This window comes from Poecile atricapillus, chromosome 26 (assembly GCF_030490865.1).
Source record: "Poecile atricapillus isolate bPoeAtr1 chromosome 26, bPoeAtr1.hap1, whole genome shotgun sequence".
Lineage (NCBI taxonomy): Eukaryota > Metazoa > Chordata > Aves > Passeriformes > Paridae > Poecile > Poecile atricapillus.
The window spans coordinates 5,861,046-5,876,377 of record NC_081274.1 but is presented as its reverse complement, the minus strand read 5'-3'; the positions used below and the strand labels follow the sequence as shown (position 1 = coordinate 5,876,377).

General features: G+C 43.2%; 1 protein-coding gene, 1 long non-coding RNA gene and 1 pseudogene across 10 annotated transcripts in view; all 3 read right to left on the bottom strand.

Moving 5' to 3' along the window:
* LOC131588644 (class I histocompatibility antigen, F10 alpha chain-like) overlaps positions 1-15,332 on the bottom strand; it is a 196,718-nt pseudogene that overhangs the window by 105,807 nt on the left and 75,579 nt on the right.
* LOC131588649 (uncharacterized) overlaps positions 1-15,332 on the bottom strand; it is a 131,956-nt gene that overhangs the window by 94,594 nt on the left and 22,030 nt on the right. The gene's annotated exons all lie outside the window — the stretch shown is intronic.
* Positions 1-15,332, bottom strand: part of LOC131588547 (gastrula zinc finger protein XlCGF9.1-like) — a 64,682-nt gene that overhangs the window by 43,000 nt on the left and 6,350 nt on the right. The window contains exons 2-3 of one of the 9 annotated variants that reach the window (XM_058857468.1): positions 7,917-8,150; positions 4,460-7,315 (exon numbers count right to left, since the gene is read on the bottom strand). The exons of 6 other annotated variants lie outside the window; for them this stretch is intronic. In XM_058857468.1, coding sequence (XP_058713451.1) covers positions 6,096-7,232 — 1,137 coding nt within the window. In that variant the 5' untranslated portion in view covers positions 7,233-7,315; positions 7,917-8,150 and the 3' untranslated portion in view covers positions 4,460-6,095. Of the gene's footprint in view, positions 1-4,459; positions 8,151-15,332 lie in introns of those variants that run through there. 2 more of the 9 variants (XR_009279606.1, XM_058857470.1) reach the window with 2 other exon arrangements.

Sequence of the window (15,332 nt, the reverse complement as noted above, 5' to 3'; positions counted from 1 at the left end):
ATTACACAGGTGCAGTTTGACCTGATCTTTAGCAAGCACAAGGCCTAACATTTCCCAGGGCCTACTTTTCCCAGGGCTTTCCAAACCTAACTTTCTTTCTAAGTCCCTGAATTTTCTAAGATTTTAGAACCTTTTACTATCAGTAAAGAAAATGGTTAAATATTTGGGACCTATTTTGACTGAAGTTTTGTGGTGCATTGACTCAGAGACTGTTCAGGGAATCTCAGAATTAATGTTTCCCCGGACTAAAAAGGAGCTGCAGCAATTCTTAGGATTAACAGGGAATTGCAGGAGCTGGATTGAGGATTCTCTTTTGCAGACAACACATTTTGCCACTTCTTTAGCCCCAGATAGCCTCAATGTTATCGAGTGCACATAAGAAAGAGAACAAAACTTAACAAAATGAAAAAATAAAATGCTTGATGCCCCAGCCATGGCTCTTCCAGACTCAGAAATCTGAATTGGAAGGGAATATTAAACAGGCCACCCCTGAGCCTGCACTGAAGGCAACGCAGCAGCAGCCAGGGCTCCCCAGCGGGGGAAGCCCCTGGGCCTGCCCACAGATCCTCTGCTCAAATCCTCGGCCTGGGCACCCTCCTTTGCCATCTCCAGCCACTGCGGGACAATCCTTGCTCTCACTCTTGCAGCTTCAGCCCTTTCTGTGCCTGCCCTCGCCACAGCTGCTGGGGAAGGCACCGGGACAATTCCACTCTGCCTCTCAATTACACTCACACTCTGCCCTGCCTGGGATTAGCTGCTGCCAAAATAGACCAACTTTAAAATGGTTTAAAATCTTATTTCCCTGGTCAGACTAGGTTTACCTTTGCCATGGGTAAGCTATTTTAATCTTTCTTTTAAAGGAATTTTAATGTTTCTTTTCCAGCACTCAGCAGAGATGAAATTAACATCTCAACAGACTGGGAATAGCCCAAAAGATTCCCCCCAAGATAACGACCATCAACAAAACATCAACACCCAGCAGCAAACATCAACCAACATCTACCCCAGACACTGCCCCAGGCACAGCTGGAGACACCTGGTCTAGAAAAGGCTGAGCAGGAAATCCAGGAGTGCCCACCTAATTCACATCACAGGCACAGAAATCCGGCTGCAACAGGAAACCAAATCCTAACAACTCCACACCTTCAAACCAATGAACATTAAACCAATGGGTTTCTATGGGTTCAGACTGTATATAGTTTAGGAAACATCTATTAAATTCACATGTCTTGGAATGATTTTCTCTGCACACCCAGCCAAAGTGAGGAATTAATGATTTCTGTTGCACATCCTGGCCAGACTCAAGTCATGCCTTGATTTTATATTGTTGGAGAGTTTTTGCTCATCCCACAGTTTTGGTGACAAGACTACACCATTATTATGCTTTTCCTCAATATTCCTACTTCTATATTGTTAGTTAGACTGGTAGTTCTGGGCCAGGGTTGGGAGAATCAGTTTTTAGACTTAGGGCAAGAAGTAGGTAAAAAATCTTTATTCATTTGGATTTTTTTGGGAATGTGTGTGCGTGGCTGTTATGATGGCAAAATTTTGGTGTGTGTTTTTGAATGTTCACCTTTATGCCTCAGTTTTAAAAACTAAGAGGTTTAAAGGTGACGCCCTTAACTTGTAAAAAGATAATATAGTACTTTTTTCTTCAAAAATGTCACTTTTGGAGTGGCCACATGTGAGCCATCCCATGGCCTCTGGGGAAGAGAAGTTTTTTTCCAGGCAGCCAGGAGAGGAGCTTTAGAAATGCAAATTAACACTGATGGCCCAAAGACTGCACAATGGACCAGGGGCTTCCTACCTGGGGGGAACTGGCCTGATTCCCTCTGCCCCTCAGCCCAAGCTTTGCCTGCTTGCACAGATGGAATTTGCACAGCTAAAGACAGAGCCCACTGTGAGGATATCTGACTCTGCAACAGAAATTGGTTAAACTGCAAAGAAAAACAGAAAAGGAAGAATGTTGTGAAAACTTCACTAAAACAAGATGGGGGGGAATCATCCCTGTCCCCACTCCAACATGTGCTGTCTCTGTCTATGTTATATAGGGTGTATCAGACCACTGGAGTTTATTTGCTACCACAAGTTCAGGGAAATCAGTTGGGAATCCAAGTATGTGATGATTTAATTAGAGAAAAGTCAGCAATTAATGCAGCCCTGCCTGAAGGGAGCACCCAGAAATGGGGAAAAGATGAACGGCCACCAGAACAAATCCTGCAACACCATGGACCAGACCCTGGGAACCCTGATGAATTCATATCAGGTACCAGAGAAACCATTTCTCATTTCAATGGCATAATTACATTACAGGATGTCATTGAAATAATAACCAACCACACACCTCCAGCTCCTGACATTCCCCCACACCAATCCACTCAGATGAAGAACACAACATTTCACCATGGGATGGGATCACATTACCTTTTAGTAGAAAAAGGAGAGGTTTGGGGAAAGTTAAATGATTCAAACTGATGGCAAACAGATCAGCAAGGAAAAGGTGCAGAAACAGATAAAAAAGGAAATAGCAAAGCAGCTCATATATTTGTTCAAAAGTGGAAAGGATGGGAAGGGGACACAGTTTTGTGCTTCCCTCACAGACCACGGGTTAAACAAATGCTGTTTCTCCTCTCATGTGCTACAGCAACTCTCATCTTTTTACCATGCACCACACCTTGCTGAGTGCAGCTCATTCAGCAGCTGAGCAAGGGGATGCAGGTGGCAGCCAGGCCTCCTGAGCCACAAACGGCTACAAAAGGACAGAGAATGAGGGCACTGAGAGCAATCCCAAAACCTAAGAAGAACCAGGAAGAAAAAACAGAGGCAATGAGTGAATCTGCTTGGAGATAGGGCCAGGGACTTGTACATAAGGAAACAATGGGAGAAATCACCAGTTTCAGAAAATGTTACTAATTGACAAGGACTGCTGCTCAGACCAAGTCCTGCTACATTCCTCAACTTCCAGAAGAACAAACACTTCACAGAGCCACGAATTCTCCAGAAGCCCATCCGGCCGCGACCGTCTCCGCCGCTCACAACGTCCCTCTGAGAGAGGTAAGGTGCTTTTCGCTCTGCTCTGGTGCCTGCCGAGAAGACGCAGCGAAAGCTTCACACGGTTGGGCTGGAGGAATTCCTGGTATTGCCCAGGCGCCGTCTGTCAGACAAGTGCGAAAGCGTTGCAGGTTGGGCAGCAGTGGTGTGTGGTGCATTGTAACTGTAACATGGAGAAGCTTAAAGGGATTTGAGGTGGCAATGCCCCCATACCATGTACTTCTCCTTTGGGGTGCTTATTAGCACATTGGAAACAGGGAAACTTTGGGCAAGATTTACGTAAAGTTGATTGATTATTGTAATACATGGTGGCCAGGATATGACCTGGACTGTGGGGAAAAGTGGCCGAGAAATGGATCATTGCAGTATAACACCATTTTACAGTTGATGTTGTTCTGTAAGCCAGAGGGAAAGTGGGATGAAGTTCCGTACGTTGATTTGTTTTTCTATTTGCGAGACAAGCCAGAATGGCAGGCTGAGTGTGGATTGATGGCAGTTAAGGCACGTGTGAGTGATAAATGTGAGCTTTGTGTAAAAGGAAAAAGTTGTTTAGAGTACCTGGCATTAAAAGAAAGTTTTTGTCAGGGGAAAGAGATGGATGTTGATTTACAAGTGGTTTCAGCAGAACCAAAAGAACCCGATTCTGTTTTGTCTGCCCCCACTTCACCCAATCCTATTTCACCTAACCCTATCTCACCTAACCCCACTTCACCTTGCCCTCTTTATCCTCCTCTACTGCCTTCACCTGATCCTTCTTCTCCGGGAGATGATCAAAATCTAACCTTGATACAAGGAAATGTGAAAAATGCTGGGGAGGAAGATAGCAGTAGTGGGGTGATGATAATAAATCAGCGACACCGCTATCCCATCAGACTCGGTCACAGCTTGCTCCTGTTCTGGGTAGAATGGGAAAAGATTTGGGCAGACAAAGGTGGGCTGTGATTGCCCCCTTGAGACAAGGAGTAGGAGTAGAAGGGCCGGTGTTTGTGGAAGTTCCTTTTTCACCCACAGACTTGATAATTTGGAAACAATCAGCTGGAACTTAGAGAGAAAATCCTGATAAAGTAGCAGGGGTGGTAAAAATGATTATGAAAACTCAGAATCCAGACTGGAATGATATAAAAGTAATATTGGAGAATTTAATGGACTCTACTGAGAAAGAGATGGTGCTCAGAGCAGCCAAGGAGAAGGTGAGAGAAGATCTCAGAACTGGGGTGGTGACGGCGACTTTAGATGAGAACTTTCCAACCGAGGATCCAGGGTGGGATCCCAATGCCTTTGGGGACATGCGGAGGCTGAAGAGATATCAAGAGTGGCTCCAGACAGGGGTTTGGAATGCTGTACCTAAGGCTATTGTTAAGTCCAATCTTAAGGCAGGAATCAGACAGCACACCAATGTGATGTGGAACTGAGACCTTTATTTCTTGCTCTTGCATTACTTATATAGTTTTTGCCAAGCATCTAAAAATAGAATACAAACTTATAGCTCTAGTTTATAACACTGTTTTCGTTCTTCTCTAAACATGTTACTATCCTTATCTTAAAGCAAATTACTAGATGCTTGCAGACCTTTGTTTGATCCTTGTTCTTGCTCAACAAGCAGGAATATTTATCACTTTGTTTTCTTTGGCAGCTCACTGTTAGGGTCAGCATGCTCTGTAAAGAGGCTGTAAGCAAAGCACACCTGCAAAAGCCTCCACACTTCCCCCTCTTTTTTCAAAACAGAATCAGCTACGGCTGATATATGTCCAAACAAACAACGGATCAAAATGGGCCTACAAGTAACACAATAACAATCGATAAAATCTAACTAATTGTTTTAATAATTTCTTTTATCTAAAAGGTAATTTTCTAAGATTCTAGCTATTCATATAAAGGACTATGATTAACAGTAATTTTTTCAGCATGATCTTTTATTGCAATCAGGAGACAAAGAAGATATATCTCTTTTAACTTTATTTGCTTTGAGAGATCTCAAAGTTTCGGCATTAGGTGTTAACATTGCCAAAGTACTTAAATAGCATGGACCTCCTTGAGCATATCTCGGAATATCTTGCCATGCACGATCTTCACAAATAAGGTAAACTCTCGGGGGTAAAGCTTTTGCAGAGTCGTCTATGAAAATATGAACATGAGAACATTCTCAGCCATAGGACTGATGTTGACACAAAAACGTTGCATCTGCTAATTCGGGTTGTTTTGGGGTAAGCTAAATTTTACGACTAGTAAGGTTCTAATGTCTAAATTTCACACATCCAGTCTCATTGGGGTGGAACTGCTTGTTACTAAGTAAATTTATTTCTTGAGGGTCTCATGGCAAAGACTTAGTTAAACTTGCTAATAGCATGGCAGTACAATTACTAGTGTTTTTAGCAGTAGAACAATTGTTGGTGGCCCAACCATTAAAATCGCTAAGGTTATACTCAGGAGCTCCAACTAAACAGGTGTGAAAAGGATCAGTAGCTGCTGTCAGGTGCAAACAAAAGGCAGGATTGTTAGTTCGATTGGCCTATGTAACCCAAAAATTAGCTCGAGTTTCTAGTCTTTGATTCGTTTCAAACGGCATCAAAACACAAAGATTCATTATCGCTATAATACTCTTCATAATGCTTCATACACAAAATACGATATTTGGAATCAGCTATTTTAGTAAATACAATAAATTTTACTCTTTTTACTAATTGTGTTAAATTTACATAGGCTTGTGCTAATCTAAGCTCTTCTTCACATTCAAATAATTCTACTGCTTGATCAAAAGTTAACTCAAAATTATTTAGCTACTTGTCTTAAACTCAAATAGCTATATCGAAGCTATCTTCTACACCTATTACACTCTAAAAAAAGTTCTACACTATCTTCAGAATAAAATGTTTGATAACAATTCTCATAATATACATAAGATGTCAGCCAACCACTACAACCACAATTTGGCTGAATAATTTCTCTGAGCCTCCTTTCTAGCAATTCAGCAACTAGCTCTTGACAGTTGATTGTAGATGGTGTGCCCAGATTATCTCTTCTTGTGAGTTATCCTAGGAGGTCAATTATTGGGGCAAGTTGTTGTCTCCACCGCCAGCATCTTCGGGTTTCTGCTTCAATATCCAGGGCTTCACCCACTTAGCAGGCAACCAAAAGGTATTATCTCTTGTCGATCGTGGATCTTGTTTTGCTTGAACATGGGGAGAATATCGTTGCTGCCATTCTCTTATTTCTCTCTTTTCCTCTGGCATTATTCGAGCCACAGTTCCATATTTAGAACAAAGATAATTATCAGCCTCCTCCACAGACCATTCCCCATCTTTCATATAATTCAAAAGGGCCTTGCGTTTGCTTAATGACAAAGATTGTGACGACCCCGGAGATGGCTGTTTAGGTGTTAAAGGGGAAGGTCCCGGCACACTATCATTTACATCTCCTAATTGATTTTCAATGTTCTTAAGTCCACTCACAATTGCATTGTGTGCCTTTTTATATGCTTGTTTTATAGTAGTAGACTTTGCATCTCGATCCAAACATTGCACTTCTTGTAAAAGCTGCGTCATAACTCTTGCTTGCTGTGATAATAGAGTTTTTAATGCCTCCGATTCAGTATCGGAATCAGGAGATAGGGGAGCCGAGACTGGATCTACTTCCATAGGCAGCAGTGGAACAAACGGTGGCATTGAGGGGTTTACAGGGGACGATGTCTGCGGGACTTGGGAATTACCGTCCCATGGTGGAATCAAATCGTCATAGGGTCCCTTATGCGCTGGAGCAGCAACCATATGAGGGGTAGGAATATTTTCATTACTCCGATCACAGTCATTTTCACTCCCTGGCTGCTTGTTACTCGACTTTTCAGCTGCTTTTCCTTCTGCTGCAGCGTAAACTCCCTTCACAGTTGCTTCAATTTCAGCTTCTACACTTAACTGCTCTATCATTAATCTAACTTGACGATATGTTTTCGCTAGAGCTTGAGCTTCTTTTGAGCCAGACTGTATAGCTTCCCATAAATCTTCTCCTACCCTTTTCCAGGCGGCATTAGTAAAAACATCGGCAGTCTCAATGATTAATCTATGCCGCTTTGCCCAAAATAATACATCTGTCAGAAGCGTACGGTCTAAAGGAGTCCCCACATTCTGACTCATCCGGAGCAAGGCTTCTATCGTAGCTTTCTCAAGGGCTAATACAGCATTGCCCATCTGTCCTGGGGTGACTTTATGACACTGGTATCCCCAATAGTCTGGTTTATGTTATATATTAAGTTCTGCACCTTTAAGACTGGCTTTGAGAGCAAGAGAGGGGGAAGAAGAAGCGCACAGTTTGTGTTAAAGAAAAACATCACTCCCACACATCCTGCTCCGGGACTGTGGTGTCTGCAGCATGGACAGACAGCGGGACAGAGCTTCTCTCTGGTTTTTAGTTAGTTTTAGCTAGCTGAGGCAGAGGAGTTCCCTAGGCCTTTGTTGTTTTTTTTTTCCTTTTTTCTTGGATCTGTGCAAGCCTGCTCTGGACTGAACACCCAGCCAAACCCCAGGAGCTCACGCCTGTGGCCCACCGGGGCCTGGGCCTCGGCACTTTCCAGCGCCAGAGGGACTGATAAGAACCTGAGCGAGCTGAGCTACACCACATGAAAAGGACTTTTCTTCCTAGATTTGCCATCCCATCGAACAGCAAGAGGTTTTATTATTTAATATTATTCCATTTTCTGTTAAATAAACAGCTTTTTCCACTTCACTCCAAGGAATTTTTTTTCCCTTTCCCGGACCAGTTGGTGAGGAGGGGACATTTCCCTGGGGAAATCCCCATTTGGAGTTTTCCTCCCTAATTTGCCCTAAACTAGGACACCATCCCATCAATTTCCAGCTCAAAGGCTGCCAGCTCACCAGTCAATCTGTGGCCACACGCATCTCTCTCGGACGCCTGGTCGCAACCACCATGGGATTCTTCTTCTTTTCAGCCTTAGATTATGCCAGACTATTCACTAAAGCTCATCACGTCAGGGTCCCCAGATGTTAAGTCCAATCTTAAGGCAGGAATCGGACAGCACACCAATATGATGTGGAACTGAGACCTTTATTTCTTGCTCTTGCATTACTTATATAGTTTTTGCCAAGCATCTAAAAATAGAATACAAACTTATAGCTCTAGTTTATAACACTGTTTTCGTTCTTCTCTAAACACGTTACTATCCATATCTTAAAGCAAATTACTAGATGCTTGCAGACCTTTGTTTGATCCTTGTTCTTGCTCAACAAGCAGGAATATTTATCACTTTGTTTTCTTTGGCAGCTCACTGTTAGGGTCAGCATGCTCTGTAAAGAGGCTGTAAGCAAAGCACACCTGCAAAAGCCTCAACAGGCTATGAATTGGTCTAAATTGTATGAGATAAGACAGAATGCCCTGCTGCATTTTTGGAAAGCCTTAAGGAGGCAGCAAGAAAGTACACAGATCTTCAATCAGAAACAGAACAAGCGAATGTTCAGCTTGCGTTCATTTTTCTTGGGCAGTCGCAGGATGATATTAGGAGAAAATTGTAGAAGTTAGAAGGAGAAGATTCAAGGAATTTGAATAAATTACTTGAAGTGGCTTGGAAAGTACACAATAACAGGGAAAAAGAAGCTAGTAAAAAGCAGCAGCAAAATCTTTTGGCAGTGATCCAAGGAAGAGAGAATCCAGCTTTCAGAGGTCACGGCAGAGGTGGTCATGGACTGGGGAGGGGCAGACTTGGCAGAGGACAAGGGGGATGGGTTTTGCCAAGATTGAGGTTAAATCAATGTGCTTCTTGTAGACAAGAGGGGCACTGGAAAAATGAATGCTCAAATTGGTTTAACCAGGGCAATCAGTTCAATCAGAATCAAGATGCTTCCAAATTAATGGTGCTGGGGGAGTACAGCAGCTGACTAGAATCGGAACAAAAACCAATACAAGAACCTTTAGTAACTATACAATTGGGAGATAAAGAAGTAAAATTTCTGGTGGATACGGGGGCTACATATTCTGTGCTAAATGATCTAAAAGGGCAAACTGGAGACAAAACAGCAACAATAGTTGGAGCCACAGGGAAGGAGGAGAATCGACCATTCCTGCAACCCCTGGATTTGTGCTTTGGAAACAAAGTGTTAACACATGAATTTTTAGATATGCCTGAGTGTCCAATTCCACTTTGAGGATGAGATTTATTAGCAAAACTTGATGCAGTGATAACTTTTGAAAACAGGGAGCTTTTCATGAAAATACCTGAATCAAAGACAGGACAAATCTTAATGGTAAAAAAAAAAACAGTCCCTGCTATCTCTCGGGAAGCAGAGGATGCAGTAATTCCCTCTGTATGGGAAACAGACATACCAGGAAAATCTAAGTTGGCACAACCAGTACATGTAGAATGAGAAGAAGGAGCAAAAGCTGTCCAGGTTAAACAGTATCCCATAAAGCCAGAAGCACGGCAAGGAATAGTAAAGATTATTGAAAAGTTTTTGAACTACCAAATTTTAGAAGAATGTGAATCAGAATTTAATACATCGATATTTCCAGTGAAGAAACCAAATGGTGAGTACAGACTAGTACAGGATTTGAGAGCAATAAATGGAATAACTAAAGATATTTACCCAGAGGTAGCTGATCCATACACATTGTTGACATCTGTGAAAGAGAAATAGAAATGGTTTACTGTAATTGATTTAAAAGATGCCTTTTCTGCATACCCCTTGACAAAGAAAGTAGGAAACTGTTTGCCTTTGAATCCGAAAATCCAGACAATGGAAGGAAAACTCAGGTCACCTGAACACGACTCCCACAGGGATACAAGAACAGTCCAACCCTATTTGGAAGCCAGCTGGTGAAGGAGCTGGAGATTTGGACTGAGAATGGGCAAGTACCGAGAGAACAATACCTGCTGTTACAGTATGTTGATGATATACTGATAGCTACAGAAGAGAAAACAACCTGCAGAAAGGTAACAATAAAAATTTTAAATCAGCTGGGAATGGGAAGATATAAAGTGTCTAAAGAAAAGGCACAAATTGCCCAACAGACTGTGATTTACCTGGGATGTGAAATCTCACAAGGGCAATCTAAGCCGGGTACTAATCGTATTCAAGCTATTTGTGCTATTCCAGAATCCCAGAACCTGCATGAGCTGTGAGTTTTCCTTGGGATGACAGAGTGGTGCCGTGGATCATGGACTATGGACTAATTGCAGAGCCCCTGTATGAAGCCCAGAAGACACAACCGCTTACCTGGGGCAGACCACAGAAGGAGGCCTTCCTCAGACTGAAGGAGGCATTGACAACAGCTCCGGTGTTAGGATTGCCTGATCTATCCAAAGATTTTCAGATGTTTGTGCATGAAAGATCACACCCAGCACTGGGAGTGCTGACCCAACATTTGGGAAGCTGGAAAAGGCTGGTAGGCTGCTTTTCCAAACAACTTGACAACGTGAGTGCTGGATGGCCTTCATGCCTGCGGGCAGTTGCAGCCACCGTGATGCTGATCCAAGAAGCCAGGAAACTCACGATGGGTAGACACACAGATGTCTATGTGCCACACATGGTGACCACTGTTTTAGAACAAAAGAGGGGCCATTGGCTATCTCCAAGCAGGATGATGAAATTCCAGGTAATCCTAACTGAGCAGGATGATGTCCCACTAAAGGCAACTAACCTTTTGAACCCAGCTTTGTTCCTAGGTACCACAACTGAAGAAGGCCCACTGGAACACGATTGTGTGGAAGTGATAGAACACACCTGTTCAGCCAGAGCAGATTTGAAAGATGTCCCACTGGAACAGGCAGACGAGCTGTTTACAGATGGAAGCAGTTTTGTGGAGAACGGGACCAGATACGCTGGGTATGCGGTAACAGCAACAGGTGCAGTGGTGGAGGCAAAGGCCTTGCCAGCAAACACATCTGCCCAACGAGCAGAACTGGTTGCTTTAACCAGGGCATTAGAGATGAGTGAAGGGAAGAAAGTAAATATTTGGACTGATTCAAAATATGCTTTTGGAGTCGTGCATGTACACAGGGCACTGGGGAAAGAAAGAGGACTGCTGTCTTCTCAAGGCACACACATTAAACATCAAGATGCAGTCCCGCAATTAATAAAAGCAGTACAAAACCCCGAGCAAGTAGCAATCATGCACTGCAAAGCTCACCAATCAGGAAACTCCAAAATTCATGAGGGAAATCAGAAAGCAGACTGGACAGCCCGACAAGCTGCTCGAGAAGCTCAAACTGCAGTGCCATTGATACCTTTAGAAACTAATGTATCTCAATTCAATTTACCTCCAGAACCAAAATATTCAATAGAAGATGAGAAATTGGGACGCTCACTGAATGCACAGAAGAATTCAGAAGGGTGGTATGTGACTACACAGGGACAAGTAGTGGTACCCTCCTTGATAAGGAGAGAAGTTCTACAAATTACACATAACAAATGTCATTGGAGTGCAGAGACATTGGTGAAATTGTTAAAACAAAATTTAATTTCAGTACGGATGTTAACAATGGCAAAATCAGTAATGCCAAAATGTGAAATTTGCTTAAAGAACGCTCCAGTGGCTAGACGACAGGCACAATTAGGGAAAATTTGGGTAGGAGTAGAACCAGGAGATTATTGGCAAGTAGATTTTGCAGAATTACCAAGAACTCGAGGATACAAATATCTATTGGTAGGGCTTGACACATTTTCAGGATGGCCAGAAGCTCTTCCCTGTCGCACAAATCAAGTAAAGGAGACAGTCAAGTGGTTACTGCAAGAAATCATTCCAAGATTTGGGGTGCCTATAGAAATATCATCAGATAGGGGCCCACATTTCACAGCCACAGTAGTGAGGGAGGTGAGTAGGTTACTGGGAATAGCTTGGCATCTCCATACACCATGGAGACCCCAATCCAGTGGACAGGTAGAGAGGATGAATCAGACATTGAAGAGGCAAATCAGCAAAATATGCCAAGAGGCTAAATTGCAGTAGCCACAAGCTTTACCAATAGCACTGCTGAGGATTTGGATAAAGCCTAGAAGCGGGATGTGTCAGTCCTTATGAGATATTGGATGGGAAACCATATGAATCCCCTCAACCTAATCCAAATGTACATGTTACAGGGAAACAAGAGGTGTCGAATTATGTTCTGTCTCTTGGAAAAGCTCCAGCTCGACTTCGGAGCACCCTTGTGTGGAACAGGCCGCTGACTCTTGAGAATCCAGTTCATGACATCCCCCCGGGAGATGAAGTGTACGTTAAAAGCTGGAACGAAGAACCATTAAAAGAAAGGTGGAATGGACCCTATCAGGTACTGTTAACTACCTTGACAGCAGTCAAAGCAGCTGGACTGGATCCCTGCATACATTACACCAGAGTGAAGAAGGTTTCCCCTGCACTGTGGACTGCACAAACTGTAGGGCCAACAAAGCTGCAGATAAAGCGGGTTTGATTGTTTCAAATGTCTAGGTTGCTGGTGACTGTAATGGTGATTATTTTATGGCCTTTAGTGCCATCAGCTGGAATCAATGTTACCTTGGGATGTGAAATGCAAAAGGATCAGCTGACAACTCTTCATTTGAGAATGAAGAGGGATGTGGGGGTGCAGCCAGAAACACAAGTGATAAAAGTCTCTAATACTATCCAGGTAGAAAATGGGATGATTGGATTAATTCAAGATTTTGCCAACACGCAAAACACCAGCAAAATAACTGCCTGTCTGCCTATACCAAAGGCAGCAGGAGACCAAATAAATTGGGGAATTATAACATCAAAATTACCTGAAATACAAAAGAATAAAAATGAAAATGTGAGCTGTGTATTGCAAATAGATTACAAGTACCCAAATAAGGCAGTGTTTGAAAATGCTGTGAAGCCAAAGTATTCATCTACATGGGATTGTCATGAAAATGGAGGAAAGTATGAACCAAAACTAGGCTGGGATGGGGGATTAGGGAATTATGGATGGTGTTATGAAAAGGTAGCAAAGGTTATTAAAGAAAAGATTCCTGTGTTGAAGTGGAAGTGTGAAGGACAGGAAGGAAAAGATCGGGCTGAAGCTTGGGACAGTGCATGGTCAATGAGTGTGCTTCAGAAATTCCAATCTATGGCAGATAGCCCTTGGTGCATTAAGTGGGAAGGCTCTGAAAATGAAACAGATCCAGGGGTATGGAACACTGCAACCAGTAGTAGAATGGAGGCAGACAAAGTGAATTGGTGGGTATGGAACAAAACCTATGACTGTACTTCTGATGATGAAGAAATAAAACAAATGCCACCACCTGCGGTAGCTCTGCAAATTGGATGTGCCTGCAGAGGAATCAAACATAAACAAGGTGAAATAAATGACAAGACAGGACAAGTGATCCAAAAGGTAATATGGAGCACAAGTACAATTCAGAGTCCAGGCCAATTTGTAAAGGCAGCAAGCGATGGCACCTGGACAACACATTTGCCTGTAGGTGAAAAAGTAAAAGAGATTACTTTAGGCCTCCCCACCTTATGCCCAATTTGGAAAAGGTCCCCATTTAAGGGAGAGCATGAACTTCTGCAAATAAGAACAAGACGAGAAGTTCAGGAAAACAAAGCTGAGGATGAAGAAAGATGGCAGGAACCCTCCAGTAGTGTAAAATTTGAGTGGGCTCTGGAATCCTTGTTTGGTCCAATAGCAAATTATAACAATAGAAAGATGTTGTACAAACTTACAGGTCAGGTAGAAAGATTGGCAAGAGTTACCAAAGAGGGATTTAGAGAGCTAAATGTACAATTACAAGCCACAACTAAAATGACCCTGAAAAACACATTGGCTTTAGATATGTTATTGTTGAAAGAACACGGAGGATGCGGGTACCTAAAAGGACAAATTGATCACTGCTGCATCCACATCCCAAATGGAACTGCAGATGTAGAACACGACATTAATCAATTAAAACAAATAGAACATGAAGCACAGAAAGAGAGGGAAGATCTCACCACAAGTTGGGTAGATAAAAGTTTTGAAGGGTTAGGATGGAATGTGAGCTCCTGGATCAAATCTATTCTTGAGAGTCTGATAATCCTGCTAATTGTGTTCTTAGCAATCTGGTTAATCTGTGCAGTTCTGAAAGGAGAGGTAAAGAAAAGAGTATCCTGGAACCAGAAGATAATAAAGGCACTGACATGGGACAGAGATCCACATCCGCATTTGTCATCTCCGAGTCCTCCACAGTGTAACAACACTTACGACAACTGTGGATTCGAAGATGAACATCAAGTATAAACTCAGAAAAAGGACTGCATATAGTGAAAGCATTACACTTATTAAAGTGAAATACTTTCAAAGGGCGGAAATATGTTACTGTGGGGTGAAATGTTTCTGATAATGCTTCTCAAAATCATGCAGAGGTAGGCCACAACAATGCTTGGTATTAGGGATGGTCTAGCAAGCTGAAATGTTTACGGTAATGGGAACTGGTACTTGGGGTCTCCAAGATACCCACCCAGAGATAAGATTTGTACATGTTCATCCAAGGATGAGCTAACTCTCATGAAGCAATATAGATAAAGTTAATGAAGCAATATTAATGAAACAATATTGATAAGGTTGTTACAGTGATTACTGCTACAGCTGAAATTGTAGAAATATGCGCACTTTGGACAAAGACAATGGAGCTAGATTTGGGTTGCTGATACCCCTAGTTCCCCCACGCTTCAATAAAGCACCTGCATATATTCAGTCTGTGATTCTGTGTGTTCCTGAACGCTAACAAAGACGGATCAAAAACTTCCAAAACACCAAAAATCTGATATCCCTCCAAAATAGAAAGATTCAGCCCCCACAGAAAAAACCAAAGCACCAACATTCAGCCCAATAAAGCTCAGAAACTCCAAGATTTAATCCCGTGAAAATCGTGGATTTCCCTGCCCGGGCACTCGCTGCATGGGGGGTGAGGGGGGCAATGAGGCCGGGCCGGAGCAGGGGGTGCCCGAGAGAGGCCCCGAGCCCGGGGAAAGCCCCTGCAGAGCCATGGAAGTGGCTCCTGGCCGGACTCGGGGATCCCCCTGGCGATCCCCGCTGGAGCAGCCTGCTCCTGAGGGACTCTGGCCCCTGGCAGGGACCCCAGGCTGCAGCAGGACAAGGATTCCTGTCCCTCAGGGGGAGGCACTGACATGACCTGACTGTGACCCCCATCCCTGTGCCTCTGGGCGGGGAGGAGGACGGAGAGGGGCAGAAAGTTAAGCCCGGGAAGGAGGGACAGCTGGGGGGAAGATGGATTTCCGGAGGAATTACTTTACTTCTCATTTTCTTGCTCTGACACGTTTGAAAACAAATTCAAATAATTTCC